At 39.5% G+C, this 19123-nt stretch overlaps 1 protein-coding gene across 1 annotated transcript in view; it reads right to left on the minus strand.

Annotated features, from left to right (window-relative positions):
* Positions 1-16675: 16675 nt before the first annotated feature.
* The window catches only part of XPR1 (xenotropic and polytropic retrovirus receptor 1), a 191070-nt gene continuing 188622 nt past the window's right edge, over positions 16676-19123 (minus strand). The window contains exons 15-16 of the mRNA XM_060132192.1: positions 17279-17300; positions 16676-17193 (exon numbers count right to left, since the gene is read on the minus strand). Of these exons, the coding sequence (XP_059988175.1) occupies positions 17131-17193; positions 17279-17300 (85 nt within the window). The 3' untranslated portion in view covers positions 16676-17130. The remainder of the gene's footprint in view (positions 17194-17278; positions 17301-19123) is intronic.

The following is a 19123-nucleotide window of genomic DNA, read 5'->3' on the forward strand; positions in this document are numbered from 1 at the left end:
TGAGGTTTCTGTATCTCTCCGTTTACAGGCACAATTGGGAGTATCAAGGGAGTTATCAAGGGTGCCCAGGTCACCTGTGTTAAAAAATAATTTTCTTTCCAGAAAAAAAGACAAAAGCATGACTCTTCAACAGATACAAAGATGAATGAGATGTGTATATATACAAAAGCTCAGGGAAGCCAAAAAGCACAGACGTTTATGGCATAAATGAAAGTTGGGATGAATTGCAGGTAGAGACAAAGTTTTTCTCTACAGTGGGAAGAGAGTCCATTAAAATCACTACTGGACAAGACAGAAGTTACATTTCCTACAACTTAACAAAGAGTTGCAAAACAGCTTGAGTTGAGGAATAAGACTAGAATCCGATAATCCTGAAGGATTATAAATGATATATTATAAATTATAAATGATATACGTGTTCTTTGAAACATCTGTTTTCTACACCTGGGTGCCAAACATACTCCTCCCGTCCCCGCTGCTCATAATAGCAGCCCTCCTCTTCCTGATGATTGGGATCAATTACTCTACCAAACCATGACTCCTCTGTTTGCCTGCTGGTGCCTGGACAGAGGAAGCCCAAAGTACCCTAGCTCATAATTCAGTGGGACCAGGACTTCCAGTCCTGCAGAGCTCAGAGTCAGGGGACAGAAAGCAGAAAGTGGATTAATGAGCTTGATGCTAAGTGGAGCTATTCCTGCTTCCACACCTTGGTACTCAGACTCTGTGTCCTTCCCTTTGGGGGCCCAGTACCATATACAGGGTTTTGATTCAATGCATGTATGGAATCCTGGAGTGTGACACCCATACTCACAGAGTACTGCCTCTGCTTGGCCCTTATCTATGCTTTCAGTATACCATTCCACAGCTCTTTCAGGCTGGCAGCTTCTAGGTGGTGAATTCCATGGTCATGAGCTGACTCTCACACCCCCCATGCTATAGTTAGCCCTCTGGTCTGAGGTGATATTATATGGAATCCCATACCAGTGGATAAAGTACTCTGAAAGGCTTCAGATGGTGGTGCTGGTTGAGACCCTCTGTGGTCAGGAAAAGGCAAACCCATAACCTGAATATGTATCTATTCCTCTGAGGGTAAAGAACAAACTTCTGGACCTTCCAGGATGGAAAGGGCCTAATGTAGTCAACTTGTTACCAGCTGGCTGGTTTTGTCTCTTGAGGAAGAGCAACTAGTATGGTGCCATAATGGGCACTCCGTTTTGGTCTCTGTTGCAGGCAGGATGACTCTGGTGGCAGCAGAAGCCAAATTACCTTTGGTAAGTGATAGTCTACATTTGTGGCCCATGAATAGCCTCCATCTTTGCCCCCTCAGCCACTTTGTTCATGTTTCCATCATGCCAACACGGGAGCGGCTGATGACAGAGGCTGGCTGAGGTCAGTGGGATGAGTCATCTGTCTGCTTGGTCGTTTAGTTCTTCATCAATGGTGGATGCTCTCTGAGAATGTTAACGTGTGATTCAAAGATTTTCCCACTTCACCCCCATTTCCATAAGTCCATCCACAGACCTTTACCCCAGACCCCTTATCCCTGATCTTCCTGTTTTTCCTAATCAGCTAGCCAGGCCATTTGCCACGATATAGTCTAACCTTGGGTCACTTCTCCTTTCTGCACCAAGTGGATGACCAGTACACTGCTCAAAGCTCTGACAATTGGATTTTCCTTCATTACTGTCTTTCAAGGTTACCCCTGTGTGAGGCTGCAGTGCACCTACTGTCCAATTGCAGCTTGCACCCACATATGGAGCTGACCCATCCATGAAACGAGCTCAGGCTTTTTTCTCCTCTTTCATTTGGTTTTACAGGGTGTCCCATACAGCCATAGGTGTGCCCTGAGGGAGGAGCTCTCAGGCAATCATGGTAGGTGAGAGGGGGGTCTGGGTTACTTGTTCATGCAGCCTGCTTGTGCCCTCTGACCCGCCTAATGCTCAGTCCTGGAGGTACCACTTCCACCCAATCTGACTCATTGGGTCTGAAAGGACCCAGCATTTGATGGGCAGTTCTAGCCACAAGGTTGGTTGGTGACCCATGGTTAGACATTCTTTCTCTATCAGGGACCACTAGCAGGTTAGAACTTGTTATTCAAAGGCATATAATTCTTCACTGCAGAAGGCATGGTCTTACTCCAGAGCCTGGGGGCTCGCATTGGAGTTTGCCACAAACTCCACATGGTATCTTTCCCCACCACTGATATCTCTAACAACACCATAGGGTCTGTCAGGTCATAAGGCCCAAGCAGCAGGATTGCTCACATGGCATCCTGGGCTGGCTGCAGAGTCCTTTGCTGCTCCGGGACTCATTCAAAGTTCGCAGCCTTTCACATCACCTGGTACATGAGTCAGAGCAGTACCTCTGGGTGTAGAATATGCTGACTCAAGAACTTGAAGAGGTTTACCTGGAATGTTTCCTTCTTTATGGTAGGAGGTACAAGATGCAATAATTTGTCTTTCACTTTGGAGAAGAGGTCCTGGTTACTGGACCTGATGACTGGACTTCTAAAAATGTTACAGATGTGGCAGGCTCCTGAATCTTCTCAGGGTTTAACTCCGACCCTCTGGAACACACGTCTTATAAAGGTCTCCAGTGTGCTAGCCACCTCTTGCTCATCTGACCCAATCAATATAATGCAATCAATGCAGTGGATCAATGTGATGTACTGTGGATGTCCAGCAGATCTGGATCTCTTTGGACTTAATATGGCCTTGGAACAAAACTGTTAATGTATACTGTCATTTTCTCAGAAATGTGAATTGCTTTTGATCCTCTGTTTTTATTGGAAGAGCAAAGAAGCCTTCACCAAGTCACTAGCTATAGACCATATACTTGAGGTGGTATTGAGTTGATCTAATGAAGATACCACATCTGGCACTGTGCCTGTGTCTGTCGTTATATTTGATTGAGCTTGTGGTGGTCTACAATGACCCTTCCTAGTTCATCCAGTTTCTTCAGGGACCAGCTTGGTCAAACAAGGATGGAGAGGAGGAGCAGAGGGATAGAATGTGGCAATAATCTCCATTCTCCTGTCTCCCACAATATGACTTTACATTTATCTATTTATTTATGCCTGGGGAGAGGGTTAATTTGAGACTTCATTTGGCCTTTCCCCGTATGATACTTCTTATTCTGCAGACCAACCATGCAATGTGGGTGTTGGCCCAGCTGCTAACTAGGTCACCCCAATTATATGTTTGAGGACTGGGTAACGGACCACTGGGTGGGCCCAGAGATGCTGTGGATCTCTGTAAGCTGGACATCGGTCAGGACTACAGTTATTATCTGGCCCCCGCCCATAGGACCCACGCTAACGTGGGGGCCATGATGAATCAGGCCTTTGCGCATCAGTGATAACTCAGGTCCTATGTCCAACAGTCTTCAGAATGTCTGGGTATTATTCCCTTTTCCCTAGTGCACAGTCACCTGAGCAAATAGCCATAGGTGCCTGTGCGGAAGACCTAGGGGAATCAGTGCTCTATTATGTGCCATGATATTGCAGTGTTTTTCCTCCTGTGGACCCAGCCACTTCCGTCAATAGTTCTGGGTTTGAAAACTGGCTCAGGTTCAGAAATTGGGCAAGCGATGTGCCTTTTTATCGGGCAACTGCCCTCAGCTTCCCGGTCGTCCATCTTTCATTTCTTCCGCTAGTAAGCTGGGTAGTACAATTTGGGTAACTGCCCGTCTATTTCGTCTCTAGGGACACTATTCTAGTAACCATTCTTATAACTCTCCGTGGTGCTGACCTTCTTGGCTGCCACTCCGTCTGATCTTGCCAGTCATTACAGTAATCATGACCGGCTTTGGATGGTTTTGTGCTGCTGCCACCTGGCCTCTGTTGTTTCTGAGTCCCATCATCCCTATTGCTATCAGTCTACACAGCTCTGTAATGGTGTCTGCATAGCAGAGAGTCGCCTTGAACTTTTAGTGAGGCTGGTGTAGCTCTGACCAGTACATTCTTTATGACCTTTGTCCATGGTATGTCCTCTTGGCCTTCCAGCCATTGTGTATCCAGCATGCCCACTTCCCTGAGCCTTGTAGCCACTGCCTTCACTGTCCACTGTAGCAATTCTGGAATTTTAACTTTGCTCAACATGGACTATCACTTTTTCCATGTTTCTAGGAGCCATGCTAGTAGCAAGTTTGTACTGACTCCTGGAATTCTTGCTAGGGAATTAAATTCTGCATCTTGGGGAGCACTTCCAAGTCAAAAATTCTTCTCTATTCAATCTTACATTTGGTCCCTTTCTTCCAGCACCCTCAGGATCTCCTCCAGCTCCTATGGAATCATGGAATGGGGATGGGGAGGGCTAGTGAGGATTATGGGGAGGTATGTCTATAGGCTCAGACTGTTCTCAGGGGTTTGAGGAGTCAAAATAACCAGATATTGCATCTGATGTGTCAGGTTTTCCCAATAGTGGTCCTGACCTAGCATAACAGACCTGCCTTTGTTGGGTGTTTAACTGTCTTTGAAGGTCTGCTACTCTATTAAGTCCTGGGCTTGGACCTTCCTCCCCCTCTTATTGTAGGAGATGAGAGCTTCTTTGTATGCAAACAAAGAGGCCCTCTGGTTCCACATCTGACTTTCAATTGCCTGGTACTTGTCCTCAGCTGTTCATGATCCTTCTGTAGACATCAACGGCACTTAGCAATAGCCATCCAATCTCGTTGCGCTATAGCTACTCTCTCTACATCTCCAATGCCCGATACATTGCAAGTTCATGCCTTCCCCAGTATACCATCCCAATTCACCATGGATAAAACTTTTAAAAATTGGAGGGAAGGGAAGGGAGGGAAGGAAGGTGGCTGGCTCAAGGGAGAGGACTCCTGTGAAAAGCAGTCGATTAGGGAGCTCATTTGTTGTTACTGTTTAGTTAAAAAACAGTCCCAAGAGTTGTCGTCCCTGGAGGGGCGGAAGACAAATTCTCAGCAACAATCAGGGGAACCCAGCTTGTTGAAGAACCTATAGTTGTGTGCATGTGTGTGTTTTGTGGGAGGGAGGAGAGTGTTCTCTGATTTTCTTTAAAATGGTTATGTTGTGATCTGATCAGGCATAGCTTTGGAAAGAAGCAGTAATTCACAAGCCACTTCCTAGCTCCTGCCAAGCAGGAAAATTTTTTTTCTTCTTTCTTTTCCTCTGAGAAACAGAGAGAATGTGGGCTATCAAGCCAGTCATATCAGAGACCTAATCCCAGGTTCAGTAATTACTGCAGTGTCCACAGCCAGTCACTGAACACCTTCTCCTCTATAAATGGTGCCAACACTACTCGATGTACACTGATGTGAGATGGGCCTTGCCTGTGGTGGGAAATGAGGGTCAGCAGTGACTACTCTGCCCTTGAGGGACCTGGTCTGTTCTCTGTGGGGTGGAATAGAAAGGCCACAGGATGAAGAAGCATCTGCTAATTATCAGTGAGGGAGCATCGGGAACAAGTTTTCACACAACTTCTCAGCACAGGATCAAAGTGAGAACACTGACCAGTTTGCCAGTAAGCAAGCATTCCTAAGAGGCACAGCCTCTGTAGCAGTCGATTAAAAAAAAGCCAGTTACCTCCTAAATGTACTCAGTAGCTTATCTACTAATAGGCTCTAGAAGTTACCTTTCAGTTTTTGGTGTGTTTTTTTTTTTAAATTTTTTTTTTATACAGCAGGTTCTTATTAGTCATCAATTTTATACACATCAGTGTATATATGTCAATCCCAATCTCCCAATTCATCACACACATACACCCCCGCCGCTTTCCCCCTTGGTGTCCATACGTTTGTTCTCTACATCTGTGTCTCTATTTCTGCCCTGCAAACCGGTTCATCTGTACCATTTTTCTAGATTCCACATATATGTGTTAATATACGATATTTGTTTTTTTCTTTCTGACTTACTTCACTCTGTATGACAGTCTCTAGATCCATCCGTGTCTCTACAAATGACCCAATTTCGTTCCTTTTTGTGGCTGAGTAATATTCCATTGTATATATGTACCACATCTTCTTTATCCATTCGTCTGTCGATGGGCATTTAGGGTGCTTCCATGACCTGGCTACTGTAAATTAGTGCTGCAATGAACATTGGGGTGTATGTGTCTTTTTGAATTACGGTTTTCTCTGGGTATATGGCCAGTAGTGGGATTGCTGGGTCATATGGTAATTCTATTTTTAGTTTTTTAAGGAACCTCCATACTGTTCTCCAAAGTGGCTGTATCAATTTACATTCCCACCAACAGTGCAAGAGGGTTCCCTTTTCTCCACACCCTCTCCAGCATTTGTTTGTAGATTTTCTGATGATGCCCATTCTAACTGGTGGGAGGTGACACCTCATTGTAGTTTTGATTTGCATTTCTCTAATAATTAGTGATGTTGAGCAGCTTTTCATGTGCCTCTTGGCCATCTGTATGTCTTCTTTGGAGAAATGTCTATTTAGGTCTTCTGCCCATTTTTGGATTGGGTTGTTTGTTTTTTTAATATTGAGCTGCATGAGCTGTTTATATATTTTGGAGATAAATCCTTTGTCAGTTGCTTCGTTTGCAAATATTTTCTCCCATTCTGAGGGTTGTCTTTTCGTCTTGTTTATAATTTCCTTTGCTGTGCAAAAGCTTTTAATTTTCATTAGGTCCCACTTGTTTTTGTTTTTATTTCCATTACTCTAGGAGGTGGGTCAAAAAAGATTTTGCCATGATTTATGTCAAACAGTGTTCTTCCTATGTTTTCTTCTAAGAGTTTGATAGTGTCTGGTCTTGCATTTAGGTCTTTAATCCATTCTGAGTTTATTTTTGTGTATGCTGTTAGGGAGTGTTCTAATTTCATTCTTTTACATGTAGCTGCCCAGTTTTCCCAGCACCACTTATTGAAGAGACTGTCTTTTCTCCATTGTATATCCTTGCCTCTTTTGTTATAGATCAGTTGACTATAGGTGTGTGTGTTTATCTCTGGGCTTTCTATCCTGTTCCATGGATAAATATTTCTGTTTTTGTGCCAGTACCACATTGTCTTGATCACTGTAGTCTGAAGTCAGGGAACCTGATACCTCCAGCTCTGTTTTTTTCCCCTCAAGATTGCTTTGGCTATTCAGGGTCTTTTGTGTCTCCATACAAATTTTAAGATTTTTTGTTCTAGTTCTGTAAAAAAATGCCATTGGTGATTTGATAGGGATTGCACTGAATCTGTAGATTGCTTTGGGTAGTATAGCTATTTTCACAATATTGATTTTTCCAATCCAAGAACATGGTATATCTCTCCATCTGTTTTTGTCATCTCTGATTTCTTTCATCACTGTCTTAATAGTTTTCTGAATACAGGTCTTTTACCTCCTTAGGTAGGTTTATTCCTAGGTATTTTATTCTTTGTTGCAATGGTGAATGGGATTGTTTCCTTAATTTCTCTTTCTGGTCTTTCATTGTTAGTGTATAGGAATGCCAGAGATTTCTGTGCATTAATTTTGTAACCTGCAACTTTACCAAATTCATTAATTAGCTCTAGTAGTTTTCTGGTGGCATCTTTAGGATAATCTATGTATAGTTTCATGTCATCTGCAAACAGTGACAGTCTTACTTCTTCTTTTCCAATTCGTATTCCTTTTCTTTTTCTTCTCTGATTGCCATGGCTAGGACTTCCAAAACTATGTTGAATAATAGTGGCGAGAGTGGACATCCTTGTCTTGTTCCTGATCTTAGAGGAAATGCTTTCAGTTTTTCACCATTGAGAATGATGTTTGCTGTGGGCTTGTTGTATATGGCCTTTATTATGTTGAGGTAGGTTCCCTCTATGCCCACTTTCTGGAGAGTTTTTATCATAAATGGGTGTTGAATTTTGTCAAAAGCTTTTTCTGCATCTATTGAGATGATCGTATGGTTTTTCTTCTTCAATTGTTAATACGGCGTATCACATTGATTGACTTGCATATATTGAAGAATCCTTGCATCCCTGGGATAAATCCCACTTTATCATGGTTTATGATCCTTTTAATGTGTTGTTGGATTCTGTTTGCTAGTATTTTGTTGAGGATTTTTGCATCTATATTCATCAGTGGTATTGGTCTGCAATTTTCTTTTTTTGTAGTATCTTTGTCTGGTTTTGGTGTCAGAGTGATGGTGGCCTCGTAGAATGAGTTTGGGAGTGTTCCTTCCTCTGCTTCCTCTGAGAAGGATGGCTGTTAGCTATTCTCTAAATGTTTGATAGAATTCGCCTGTGAAGCCATCTGGTCCTGGACTTTTTTTGGAAGATTTTTTGTTGTTGTTGTTGGAAGATTTTTAATCATGGTTTCAATTTCATTACTTGTGATTGCTCTGGTCATATTTTCCATTTCTTCCTGGTTCAGTCTTGGAAGGTTATACCTTTCTAAGACTTTGTCCATTTCTTCCAGGTTGGCCATTTTATTGGCATAGAGTTGCTTGTAGTAGTCTCTTATGATGCTTTGTATTTCTGCAGTGTCCGTTGTAACTAGAAGGCACCTTTCAGTTTCACAAATATTTATTAAGCCTCTACTATCTACTAGGTACTTGACACATTTCAGTAAATATGATTTTGTGTGACTTCCTGGTGACAACAGAGCACATTTGGAAAAAGAATGTCTCCTCTCCCCTGAATTGTATTACTGCTAGAGCCCCAGACTAGTCAAGGTTGGGGCATGGCCACAGAAGGAAATCAGCGTATATCCTCATGAACACTGACAATAGCTGGCAGCAGGGCACATACCCTATCCAGCAAGTCTTTTAACGAAAGCTGCCAGGGAGGGGCTTAAAGTTTCCTAAGGAATCTATGGAACTGCAGAAAAAAATGTCTAAATTCAATAGTTGACAGGAACAGTCTTTGGCAAACTGAAGTTTCTAAGCTATCTTTGATACTTCCTTATAGAAGTGCTACAGGAGCCCTAACTGACTAAAATTTTAAGTTTTATTGGCTCATCTGGTCAGAAGGTAGTGTTTGAGAAACCACAAATATAGCAATTTTGAAATTTAGTAAAGTGGCAATATATTTGGGAGTTAATATTATTAATATGCTTTTCCTTGATTCTCTTGCCTGTTTCTCTTGAGTTGCTTGGTTTTCTCCTTACCCTAGAAACATTTCCTTAAGAAGAGTAGCATAGTAAATCTACTGCCAAAAATCATTTGATTTTGGTTATTCTATTCACTTATGCAGAAAAGAAGCCATAGGGCTGCCCTAGTTGGAACAAGGCAGAATGCTATTATCATCATCATTCTCATTCAGCTATGCAGTCTATAAAAGTATATTAATATTTGGGGAAAAACTTCATTTTATAAAGGTAAACACTGGACTTTGATGTTAATGTGTTACTTAATGATATCACTTAAATTTGTTTCCTGTGTAGGAAGCTGCCTCCAGTTGTTAAAAAAGAACTACATCCGTTCAGATAAGACATTCCTAACTGAATTATAAGATGACTTATAAGGACAGTTTTTTGGCAATAGAAAGTTCTGAAGAAACAAATCTTGACAGTTCTAATACTTTTATTTTTAAAAGGATGAGTTTAAAAAAAAAAACCCAAATAATAGGATTTGATGTTTGCCTGGGAAGTGGTAAAAAAGAATCTCTAACTTGGTGATAGAAAATTCAGCTTATCCTGGGGTGCTGATACCTAGTAACGTGACAGTCTGGCTTTTTTGGCAGTGGTTTCAGATAAGTAGTTTAGAAGTAATTTTATCATCTTTCCCTGCTTGTCTCCATAAAACTATAATAGTTATTAAACCAATTTTAACTAAAATTAAGTATCAAAGTAATGCCTAGTATATGATAGGAACTCAGTAAACACATACTAAATTAACTTTTTAAGAATTCAAAAATTCCTTAATTTCCTTAGGGAAAAGGTGGGAAAGTAAGAAAAAGAAGTGTCAGAAACTGTAAAATTATAGAAATTCCTCAAATCAGTTTTTGAAAAATAGCTTCATGAATATTTAATAAAATTTATGTATTTAAGTAAAACCAAAAATGTGTAAAATTAATCATTATTATTCTCATAAACTAAGAAAAAAATCTAATCACGGGTTCGTGCCCCAGTCCGGGAAGATTCCACATGCCGTGGAGTGGCTGGGCCCGTGAGCCATGGCCACTGAGCCTGCACGTCTAGAGCCTGTGTTCCGCAATGGGAGAGGCCACAGCAGTGAGAGGCCCGTGTACCGCAAAAAAGTAAAAAAACAAACAAACAAAATACTATAGTGTATTTATATGCCTATAGGTATACAAATGTTAGCATGTATTCTTATCATCAGATTATAGAAAGGGCTGTTGAGTATCCAGTGATTCATATATGTTCACAGCTTATCTTTTTTTTAAAATTTAATTATTATTAAAAAAATTTTTTTTTGTCTGCATTGGGTCTTCGTTGCTGCACACTGGGTTTCTCTAGTTGCAGCAAGTAGGGGCTACTCTTAGTTGCGGTGCGCGGGCTTCTCATTGCAGTGGCTTCTTTTGTTGCGGAGCACGGCTCTAGGCACACGGGCTCCAGTAGTTGCAGCACGTGGGCTCAGTAGTTGTGGCTCGCGGGCTCTAGAGCACAGGATCAGTAGTTGTGGAGCACAGGCTTAGTTGCTCCGTGGCATGTGGGATCTTCCCGGACCAGGAATCGAACCCATGTCCCCTGCATTGGCAGGCATAGTCAACCACTGCACGACCAGGGAAGCCCCTCACAGCTTATCTTGACTTTAACCTGGTAACTGCACATTATCATATTAGCCTAGATAGAAACGTAGTAAGAATAGAACTTCTGATATTAAAATAAAATGAAAAGGCTTTTTGGCTTAGTCAATAAAATATTTTTCTCTTTCCATTTTGAGTATACTCATCCTAGGGTCAGTTAACTTCATAACTTTTCCTAGAGATATAAGGAGTAATAACTGATCCAGGAATTCCACAGAAAATTCTATGTTCCCATACAGGGTCGGGGTATGCAGTGATAACAGGTGTCTGGATCGCCAAGATACAACTGAACAGGTCATTTCATCTGGTATTTGAGATTCTTTGTGTGAGTTAAAAAAAAGACCTGTTGCATCAATCCATTGCTTTAGAGTCACACTTCATATATTACATAAAGAAAAAAGGCCATTTATGATTATTTTTCCATTTAGTAATAGAGTTAAAAAAAATGTTCACCCTTGAAGTCTGTTTGCCCTAAACCCTTATACAAGTTAGTCCTAAGAGGAATCATGTTCAGGATCCAAGAAACCCAGAGAGAAAAACAGAGTCACACAAACCATTTGCCAGTGACAAAGGAGTCAGCAAACTGTTGGAAAACAGAGAAAGCTTGTAATAATGAAAAAAGGACAGAGTTTTTTTAACCAATCACTTGTTTTCTTTTAAAAACACATAACCACATTAACTTTTTGTTTTATACAACCATCTACAAACTATAAAACAGTACCACATTGTGCATTTAACCTACTTTCAAGAAGGGAACTCCACACTTCGTAAGAATTCTACCCATGTAAGAAAGAAGGAAAAAGGAGACAGGTAATAGCATAGTCACAGATACAACATGAGTTCAAGCAAGCATCAATTCTTTGACGTCACCTTTTCCATTTACCAGAGTGGAGAGAGTAAGAAAGAAAGCAAGGGAGAAAAAAGAGGGAAAGCAGCACCCACAGAGGACTAATCACATTCCATAGTTACTTTTGACAACTATAGTTCAGAGTTTCATAGAATAGTATCATTTGACCAACACAACATGGTGGGGGTGGTGAAGGAAACATAAGTAGAGGGAGAGGATTCAAAAAGACAGGTACCTTTTACACCCTATTGCCCTCCTAAATACTCTTCATGGATACAAGCTTCTGTGTTAATCTGGAAAACAGCAAGATATTAATCTTCACAATGTGATAAAGCTTAAGAGTTCTGCTCTTTTTGCAAACGTGAGTGGCTCACAATTTCACTTTACAGTTCAAAAGAATAACAACATCATGATCATTCAGGATTCCCCACAATCTTCCTCCCTATTCCCATCACGCTGGTGTTGCTACAGGACAATCAGGGAAGTGTGGGTAGGGACTTCAGAGATAATGATGAAGGGATAGTGAGATGGAATCCTCGCTTTTGTAGGAGTCCACATCTTTCTGGTAGTAAGTCTTCCCTCTGATGTGTGGTGGTACAGAGGAAAGGGCATAGGAAGAACTAAGGTAATATGGTAGAAGTAACTGGTCTGAAGGTATACAAGGTATACAAGATGAGACTGTGTAATTAGCAGACACACTGAATCCAAGGCAAACAGTTGGTTATTTGATTGTCCTCCTTAGGTTGATGGCACCATAAAAAAACAAAAACAAACAAACAAAACTGAAGGTGACTTTGATTTAATAATAAAATGAACCAAAGGTCTGCTACAAGGAAACATGCTTTGGATGAAAAGCAGTATAATGATTTTCTTCTCTTCAGGGGAAACTCTCATCTTGTCCCTCTGACTTCCTCTTCCACAGTGAGTAAGCAATTTCATTCTGGAAGGTTGTTTTTAAGGGGCAACTCAATATCAGAGTTTTTCTAATTCATACCAGAAAGGCATTATGAGCCATTCCCATCAGCAGGCTCCTCTCCATTCCCAGGCAAACTTCTCATATCATTTAAACTAAGCTCTTCCAAATCTAATGAAATGCTTTTACTTTTCCATATTTGGTGAGTAGTGTGGCTTAATGCTGGTTGAATTAATGGTTTGTAGCATTGGCCAGCACAAATTTCTTATGCTCTAATATAATCAACTCTATCCCACATTACCACTGTGCTCTGACATTGTATAGACTGAAAATACAATGCAGAGGGTTAGCTTTTAAGATTTACTATCAAGACTGATACCTGAAATGCAGAAATGAAGTGTGTTTAAGTTATTTACAAAATGTCTTTAATTTTCCTTGTTTCAGCTAATCATCCAAAGCAAGAAATAAAAGTTAGATGTGTCATAAAATGAATTAAGCTCATAAATTTGATTTACTCCTCTTTACCTAACTTTTCCTGAGGTTCTACTAGAACTTTTACTGTCTTAACCTAGTGACACTGATCTTATTTATTGTTGGCTTTTAAAATTAGATTTGTTAAAAGTACGGGGATTTTGTAGTGAGAAAGCCTTAGATTCAACATAACTTTTTTCAATCTGAGAAGCTATCTTAATGTTAAAAATTTCAATGTTGTATAGCAAGAAGTACTTATTTTTTTGGGCTAGAAAATTTCATGCAAACTATTACAGAAAACAATAATCTGAAATTCGTTTACCAAATAAAGTGCAATCACTTCAGAGAAACCTAAGTTTTTGAATAAAATAATGCCATGGATAGAGTTATTTTCTAAATTACTTTTCTTAGACTAAGAAATTTTTCTAGTCATTGCTTAGAAAATTGCACTTGGGCATAAAGAACTATTTCCTGAATAAAGCAAAGTAGTGGAGAAAGATGGTAGGGAAACACAGGCAGGTCTCTTACCAGCTGTATAACCACTGAAAGGAGAGACAGCAAGGCATTGTCACCTCCATGCCATCAAGCTCATATACTTTCCTAACTGCCCTGCTGCCAAGGTCCAACATCCTTTTGCTCTTCTCTGCTATCTCCACAATTATTTTATTTCTCTTCAACTAAATGTCTGTTAATCTGATGCCTGTTTGCTCAGTAATAGGCTTTTTTCTATTCTTAACTTGCCTTAGTTAAGAAAGGATGAACTGCTTTCTCTAGTTATCGTGACTGTACTTTGGTCAAATCATGGTAGAAGGATACCATATAGCAACAAGTTACTTCTAGTAAAATCTGTTAAAATCTTAGAACTCTTATGTTGAGAATATTGGGATGCCACAAATCCTAGGGGCTGGGCTCCATTTTCCTTCTTTAAGGTTCATACATGTTACTGCTGAGGTGATTGGCATTCTCCTCTCACATCATTGCTTCTGAATTTGAAGTTAAGCAGGTTTCTTAAGGAGAAAAATGGCTGATGCCAGAAAAGAAAGATGCACATAGGTTTTCAACATCTTTCCAATCTTAGAAATAACTATTATAACCTAATGATGACGTAATGTTTGATCATTTTATTGTCTCTCTGAATTGGTATGAAATCCTCCTCAATGACTCCATTTTAATAGTATAGGCAGCCTTAATAATAGGTGCATATTTGTGCATAGAAAATAGCCACTTTTGTCTTTTACTTTCTCTACACAAATCAATGCTTTCCATACTTTCTTTCATAAAATGAAAAAGGAATTTTATTCGTTTTTTATATTTCCTTTTCATTAATTTGGGGAGTATTTTCACTGATATCAAATTGAGTGATTCTCAAATAAAATAAAGCTAGAATTTCTAAACCTAAAATCAGATGAAGTTTTACCTTTGGTTAGATTGCTGCTCCTTTAAAATGACTCTGTGACATTCATTTCCTAAGAGTTCTGTTGAGAGTTTCAGCGTACAAGAAGCTCCAATAAAATTTTAGGTAGGATATAGCTTTCACAACGGCTAGGGCATATAGAACTTAGGAGAGAAAAATGCACAATGCCTTTTTCGGAGAAAAAAAATTAAATATATATTCTGTCTCCCAAACCATTTTCTCCTGATGAGGAAAAGCCCTCTTTTCTCTTTACAGCTTTAGGAGGAACATAAAGCTGTTGTGTTTAAATACATATTTGAGTAACTGTCATAGTAAGTTGAAAGTTACATAAGCCTTATCATTCTTGAATAGACTATGCTGATAGGATGAACATCAGAAAAATAATACATTCTAACATTGTATTACCTACGAAAAAAATAATACTGATTAGGGCCTAGAATCATAATAGTTGAAGAAAGACCAAATTGGTCATAGGATACACTGAAGTAAAAACACTGGAGAATTCAAATACCAGCAGTCAACTGTAAGATTTTGTGTGTCACTATACAGGTTTACTAGTAAGAATGAAGTTGACAACTCAAATTGCTCTGGATACACATTAGTACCACCAATTTTATTTGTACAGGAAATGACTGGTCCACTGGACTTATCTATGTATTTCAGGAATAATTACTGCTACTTTTTGACAGACCAGTGATATTTCCCCCATAGTTTTAAAGTACAAAACCAGAATAGTTAGAAAAAAATCCCAAGTATAAATAATGTGACCTTTAAACTATTAAGGGTCACTAAATTGTTACCATTGATTATCATAAATGATTCAATTTATTTAAACTAAAAAAAAAAAAAAACCCAAATTAAACTTCTCTTCTTCAGTTTTGGGCCAAGGAACATGCTTGGCAAAACAAAAAAAACAATAAAGGCCACAAAGTTTTATGATTTTTCAGGAAAAAAAAAAAATCTCGATTCAGGAAGGGAACAGATTTGGGGAACTTGTAAGAATAAAGATGAAAAAAAGAAAACCTCCTTTAAAAAGAAACTATTTGTCAGTTAATTGGCAGAATTTTGGTAGTAACAGGAACTTTAATTAATTTACTGGAATTACGACAGGGATGAGTAAAGACTTGTGATACATGGGAGAAGAGCTGATGACAAAAGGGTATACTAAGGGGTAGTAACCATGTTTTTAATACTAAGTGATAATACTAAATTTAATGCCAACCACATTCAAGAAAGTAAAATCCCTTATGGCTTTTGGGCTTATCTGGATGACTTAGGAAATAGGAAAGAAATCAGACAAAGAAGTGAAAATGAGCATTATGTACAGACCATGATAGTCTGAAATTTCTAAGAAATACTTTTTGTGTATAACCAAGTTCAAGACCCCCAAATTTTAAAAGCAGTTTTTCTATCATAGGAGGGGCATGAAATCCAATGTTCATCCTTTAAAACTGCTGGGAGAGGGCTTCCCTGGTGGCGCAGTGGTTGAGAGTCTGCCTGCCGATACAGGGGACACGGGTTCGTGCCCCGGTCCGGGAAGATCCCACATGCCGCGGAGCGGCCGAGCCTGTGAGCCATGGCCGCTGAGCCTGCGCGTCTGGAGCCTGTGCTCCGCAACGGGAGAGGCCACAACAATGAGAGGCCCGCGTACCACAAAAAAACAAACAAACAAACAAAAAACAAAAAAAACTGCTGGGAGAAATGGCTGCTAAGGTCTGTTTTATCACTGTAATGTAAAAGAGGAAGGATAATTTGTTCTATGCTCTCAAAAGCATGGTTTCCCCAAGACAGACTTTGAATTTGATCAAATTCTGGCTAAAGTAAGAGGGCCGATAAGAAAAACTATCCAATGAGGGTGTAGAGAGTCTCTGAAATAGCTCTGTCTTCTAATTCTGAGTTAGTAAAGGCTGTACTTCAATTACCCTGCATGCTGAAGCTTAATAAGGCATAACTTCAGTTGTTACGGTTGGAATATAGGCAAATGTATTCCACATCTGTTCCTTTAAAGAAAAAAGTATCAGAGCTCTTAAAGAAATTTCAACTGGTTGTGTGGAAGTGTGTGGATGCTTTGTTATGAGAGACATGCTCAGGATTCTAAAGCAGCAGCAACGTAAGAAATCAGTAATAAAACTTTGGCTTAAAATTAAAAAGAAAGGAAAGAAAAAGTCAAACTGGTGCAAGTTGTCTCATGAAAGAGGTATTGTGGACTAAACCCTCATAAATGCTGTCCAACATTAGTTTCCCCTGTCTTCTTTCACTGTTATCACCTTCATTGTACAGGAGTTATATCATTCTTTTATGGTTAAGTTTCATAAATAATGAGAAAACCATATGTAACAAATACATCATATTTCCCACCCACCCAGCAACCCTCCCCAAAATAAGAAAAGTTACATCAAATTAAAAAGTAGCTTCGTGAATGAAGGTACTGCTCTAAGTTGCACTTTCCCTGCAAGTGCGGCCAGTGCTTTTGCGCTGGGTATGAAGGAAAGGAAAAAATTCTCCACATAAACAGACAAAAAATTTAAAAACCAATGTCCGGTTTCAACCAGTCAAAACCGGGCCAAGCGGAAGCCGAGATATCTCGGTACCGTCCCATCAGAGGGTCCTTGCAATGCTTGTTCTTCATCCTGACAGGTATCTGTGTCCTTGTGATTGTAAACAATCCATAAGATACTATGTTTTTGTTCCTTAAAATGTCCTCTGATTGGCAAAATGAAGTAAATATTTGTTTTAAAAGTAGAAAATGAAAATTAAACCAGAAGAAAAGAAAAGAAACACAGTGAGCTTGTTTGGAGTCCATAGGATCCGATCTGGAAGAGCTCGGAAAATGTGTTATATGTCTTCTCCTGTTTTCGGCTGGAAAGGTACTAGAGGTTGCGTTGGTCGAGGAAAGAACTGTAGAGTAGGAAAACCAAGGATGTTAATCTAGACTTCAGAGGATTCAAGTGTTAGCTTCATCATCTGTGTCTTCTATCAATACCTTAGTGTCACGAGCCTTGGATCTAGTGGTAATAAGAGGAAAAAAAAAACTTAGTCCATTACTAAAATACAAACACATCCAAAGTATTAGGTACATTTCCAATCTTACTACCATTAAAAATACCAGGCACAGGCACCATACACTGTTGGACACCAGATGGACTGTTCCTGGAGTTTCGTATTCAATTGTTGGTATTACTGGAAAAACACTAAGAAACTAAATTGCAACCAGAAGAAGGAAACAAAAACAATGCTAGGTCATGTGCAATGGAGGGACTTTGATTTTATGATGTATCTCTTTAACCTCTTTGAGTGACAATTTTCATCTCTGTAAAGCAGGAATAATAATACCTATTTTACAAAATACTGCTTTCACCTCATGGAGATAGTATGAATATCAAGTGAGAAAATGGATATAAAAAACATCAGTAAAGCATTAAACAAATATAAGGAATTATGATAAGGATGATAGAAGAATCATTTGAGGTACACATGAAAAACCAGGAGAGTTGGCCAGCAGGTGATAAGACCTAAGGAGAGACATGACAGTTGTCTTCAAACAGTTAACAAAGTATACATAGAAGAGGCAGAAAACGAAGTTATGTTAGAAAGCCCAATCAGGATCAACTGGTTGAAATTATAGTGAAGCATATTTCAACATAAGCTATCTACCACAATAATTATCCAACAATAAAAGCAGGTGCCTCGTATAGTTATAAACTTCACTATCACTGATGACTGTCAATCAGCGTAAGATGACCAACTATTCAGGATATTGTAAAAGACATTCCTGCATGGGATGAAAAATGGGATTAGATAATGTCAAAATGTTCTGCAACTCACAAGCCCCATGAGGTGAAGTGGGTATTATTATTATTACTCGACAGAGGTGAAAATAGACATTCAAAAAGTTAAGGATGTGCCAAAGGTTGCATGAGTCACAAAGTCAGTACTCAATCTCAGAACTTCTTAGATTCCCTGCTCTCTCGTTACATATATTACATATAACCTGCTCCATTGTTCTAAATGTCTTCCTCTGGTGGCAATCTAGTATCCCAGCGTTCTTCCACTGAACACCTGAAATTGAACGTAAAGATCTATTGCCAGAGCTCCCTTGTTTCTGAAACAAAAAGAGTGTATGTTTAGGTTGCCCTCTGCTGGTAACTAACAAGGATTAGACTTTCCAATTTAGGAGCTCAATGAGACGACCACCCACAGCACTGCCTTCTAGCCCTTTGTGGCCCTTATCTTGCTGACTCCACCAGCCTCCACATCCCCTCCTCTTGCTTCTTCAAACTCTGCTTCCTGCTATATATAATAATATCATGCTTTGTTTTGATGTTCTTCCTGCTGACCTCCCTGACCATTCCTTTCCTGCCCCTTTTGTTGGTTCTTTTTTTCTCTTGCCTGTGTTTGTTCCCTAAGACTCAGTTCCTTGCTCTGCTTTTCTTTTCTCTACCTTCTCCTCTTCAGAGAACTTCTAAATTCTATCTAAAGCTCAGGCAATTTCTACTCTGCGCCCCTATGGGTTATTACCACCTCCTATTTTTTTTTTTTTTACTTCCTTTAAAATGTTTCCTTATTTTCTTTTTAGTCCTATTGTAACCATCCTAATTCCAGTCTTTAATGTTCCATACTTAAGAATACTGCACTGGTCTTTTAGTTGAGCTGGCCTTGAGTTTTCCCTTTCCCAATATATGTTGCACAGTGCCATTAAAACTTATGAAAATATTACTTTCATAATGTCATTCTATGAAAAAATTCTCTGTGACTCCTTCCTGCCTACAAGATCAAGCTTGTACTTTTCAGCCTTCTACAATCATACTTCATCTATTCAGCTAAATTT

This window comes from Lagenorhynchus albirostris, chromosome 2, assembly GCF_949774975.1.
Source record: "Lagenorhynchus albirostris chromosome 2, mLagAlb1.1, whole genome shotgun sequence".
NCBI classification, from domain to species: domain Eukaryota; kingdom Metazoa; phylum Chordata; class Mammalia; order Artiodactyla; family Delphinidae; genus Lagenorhynchus; species Lagenorhynchus albirostris.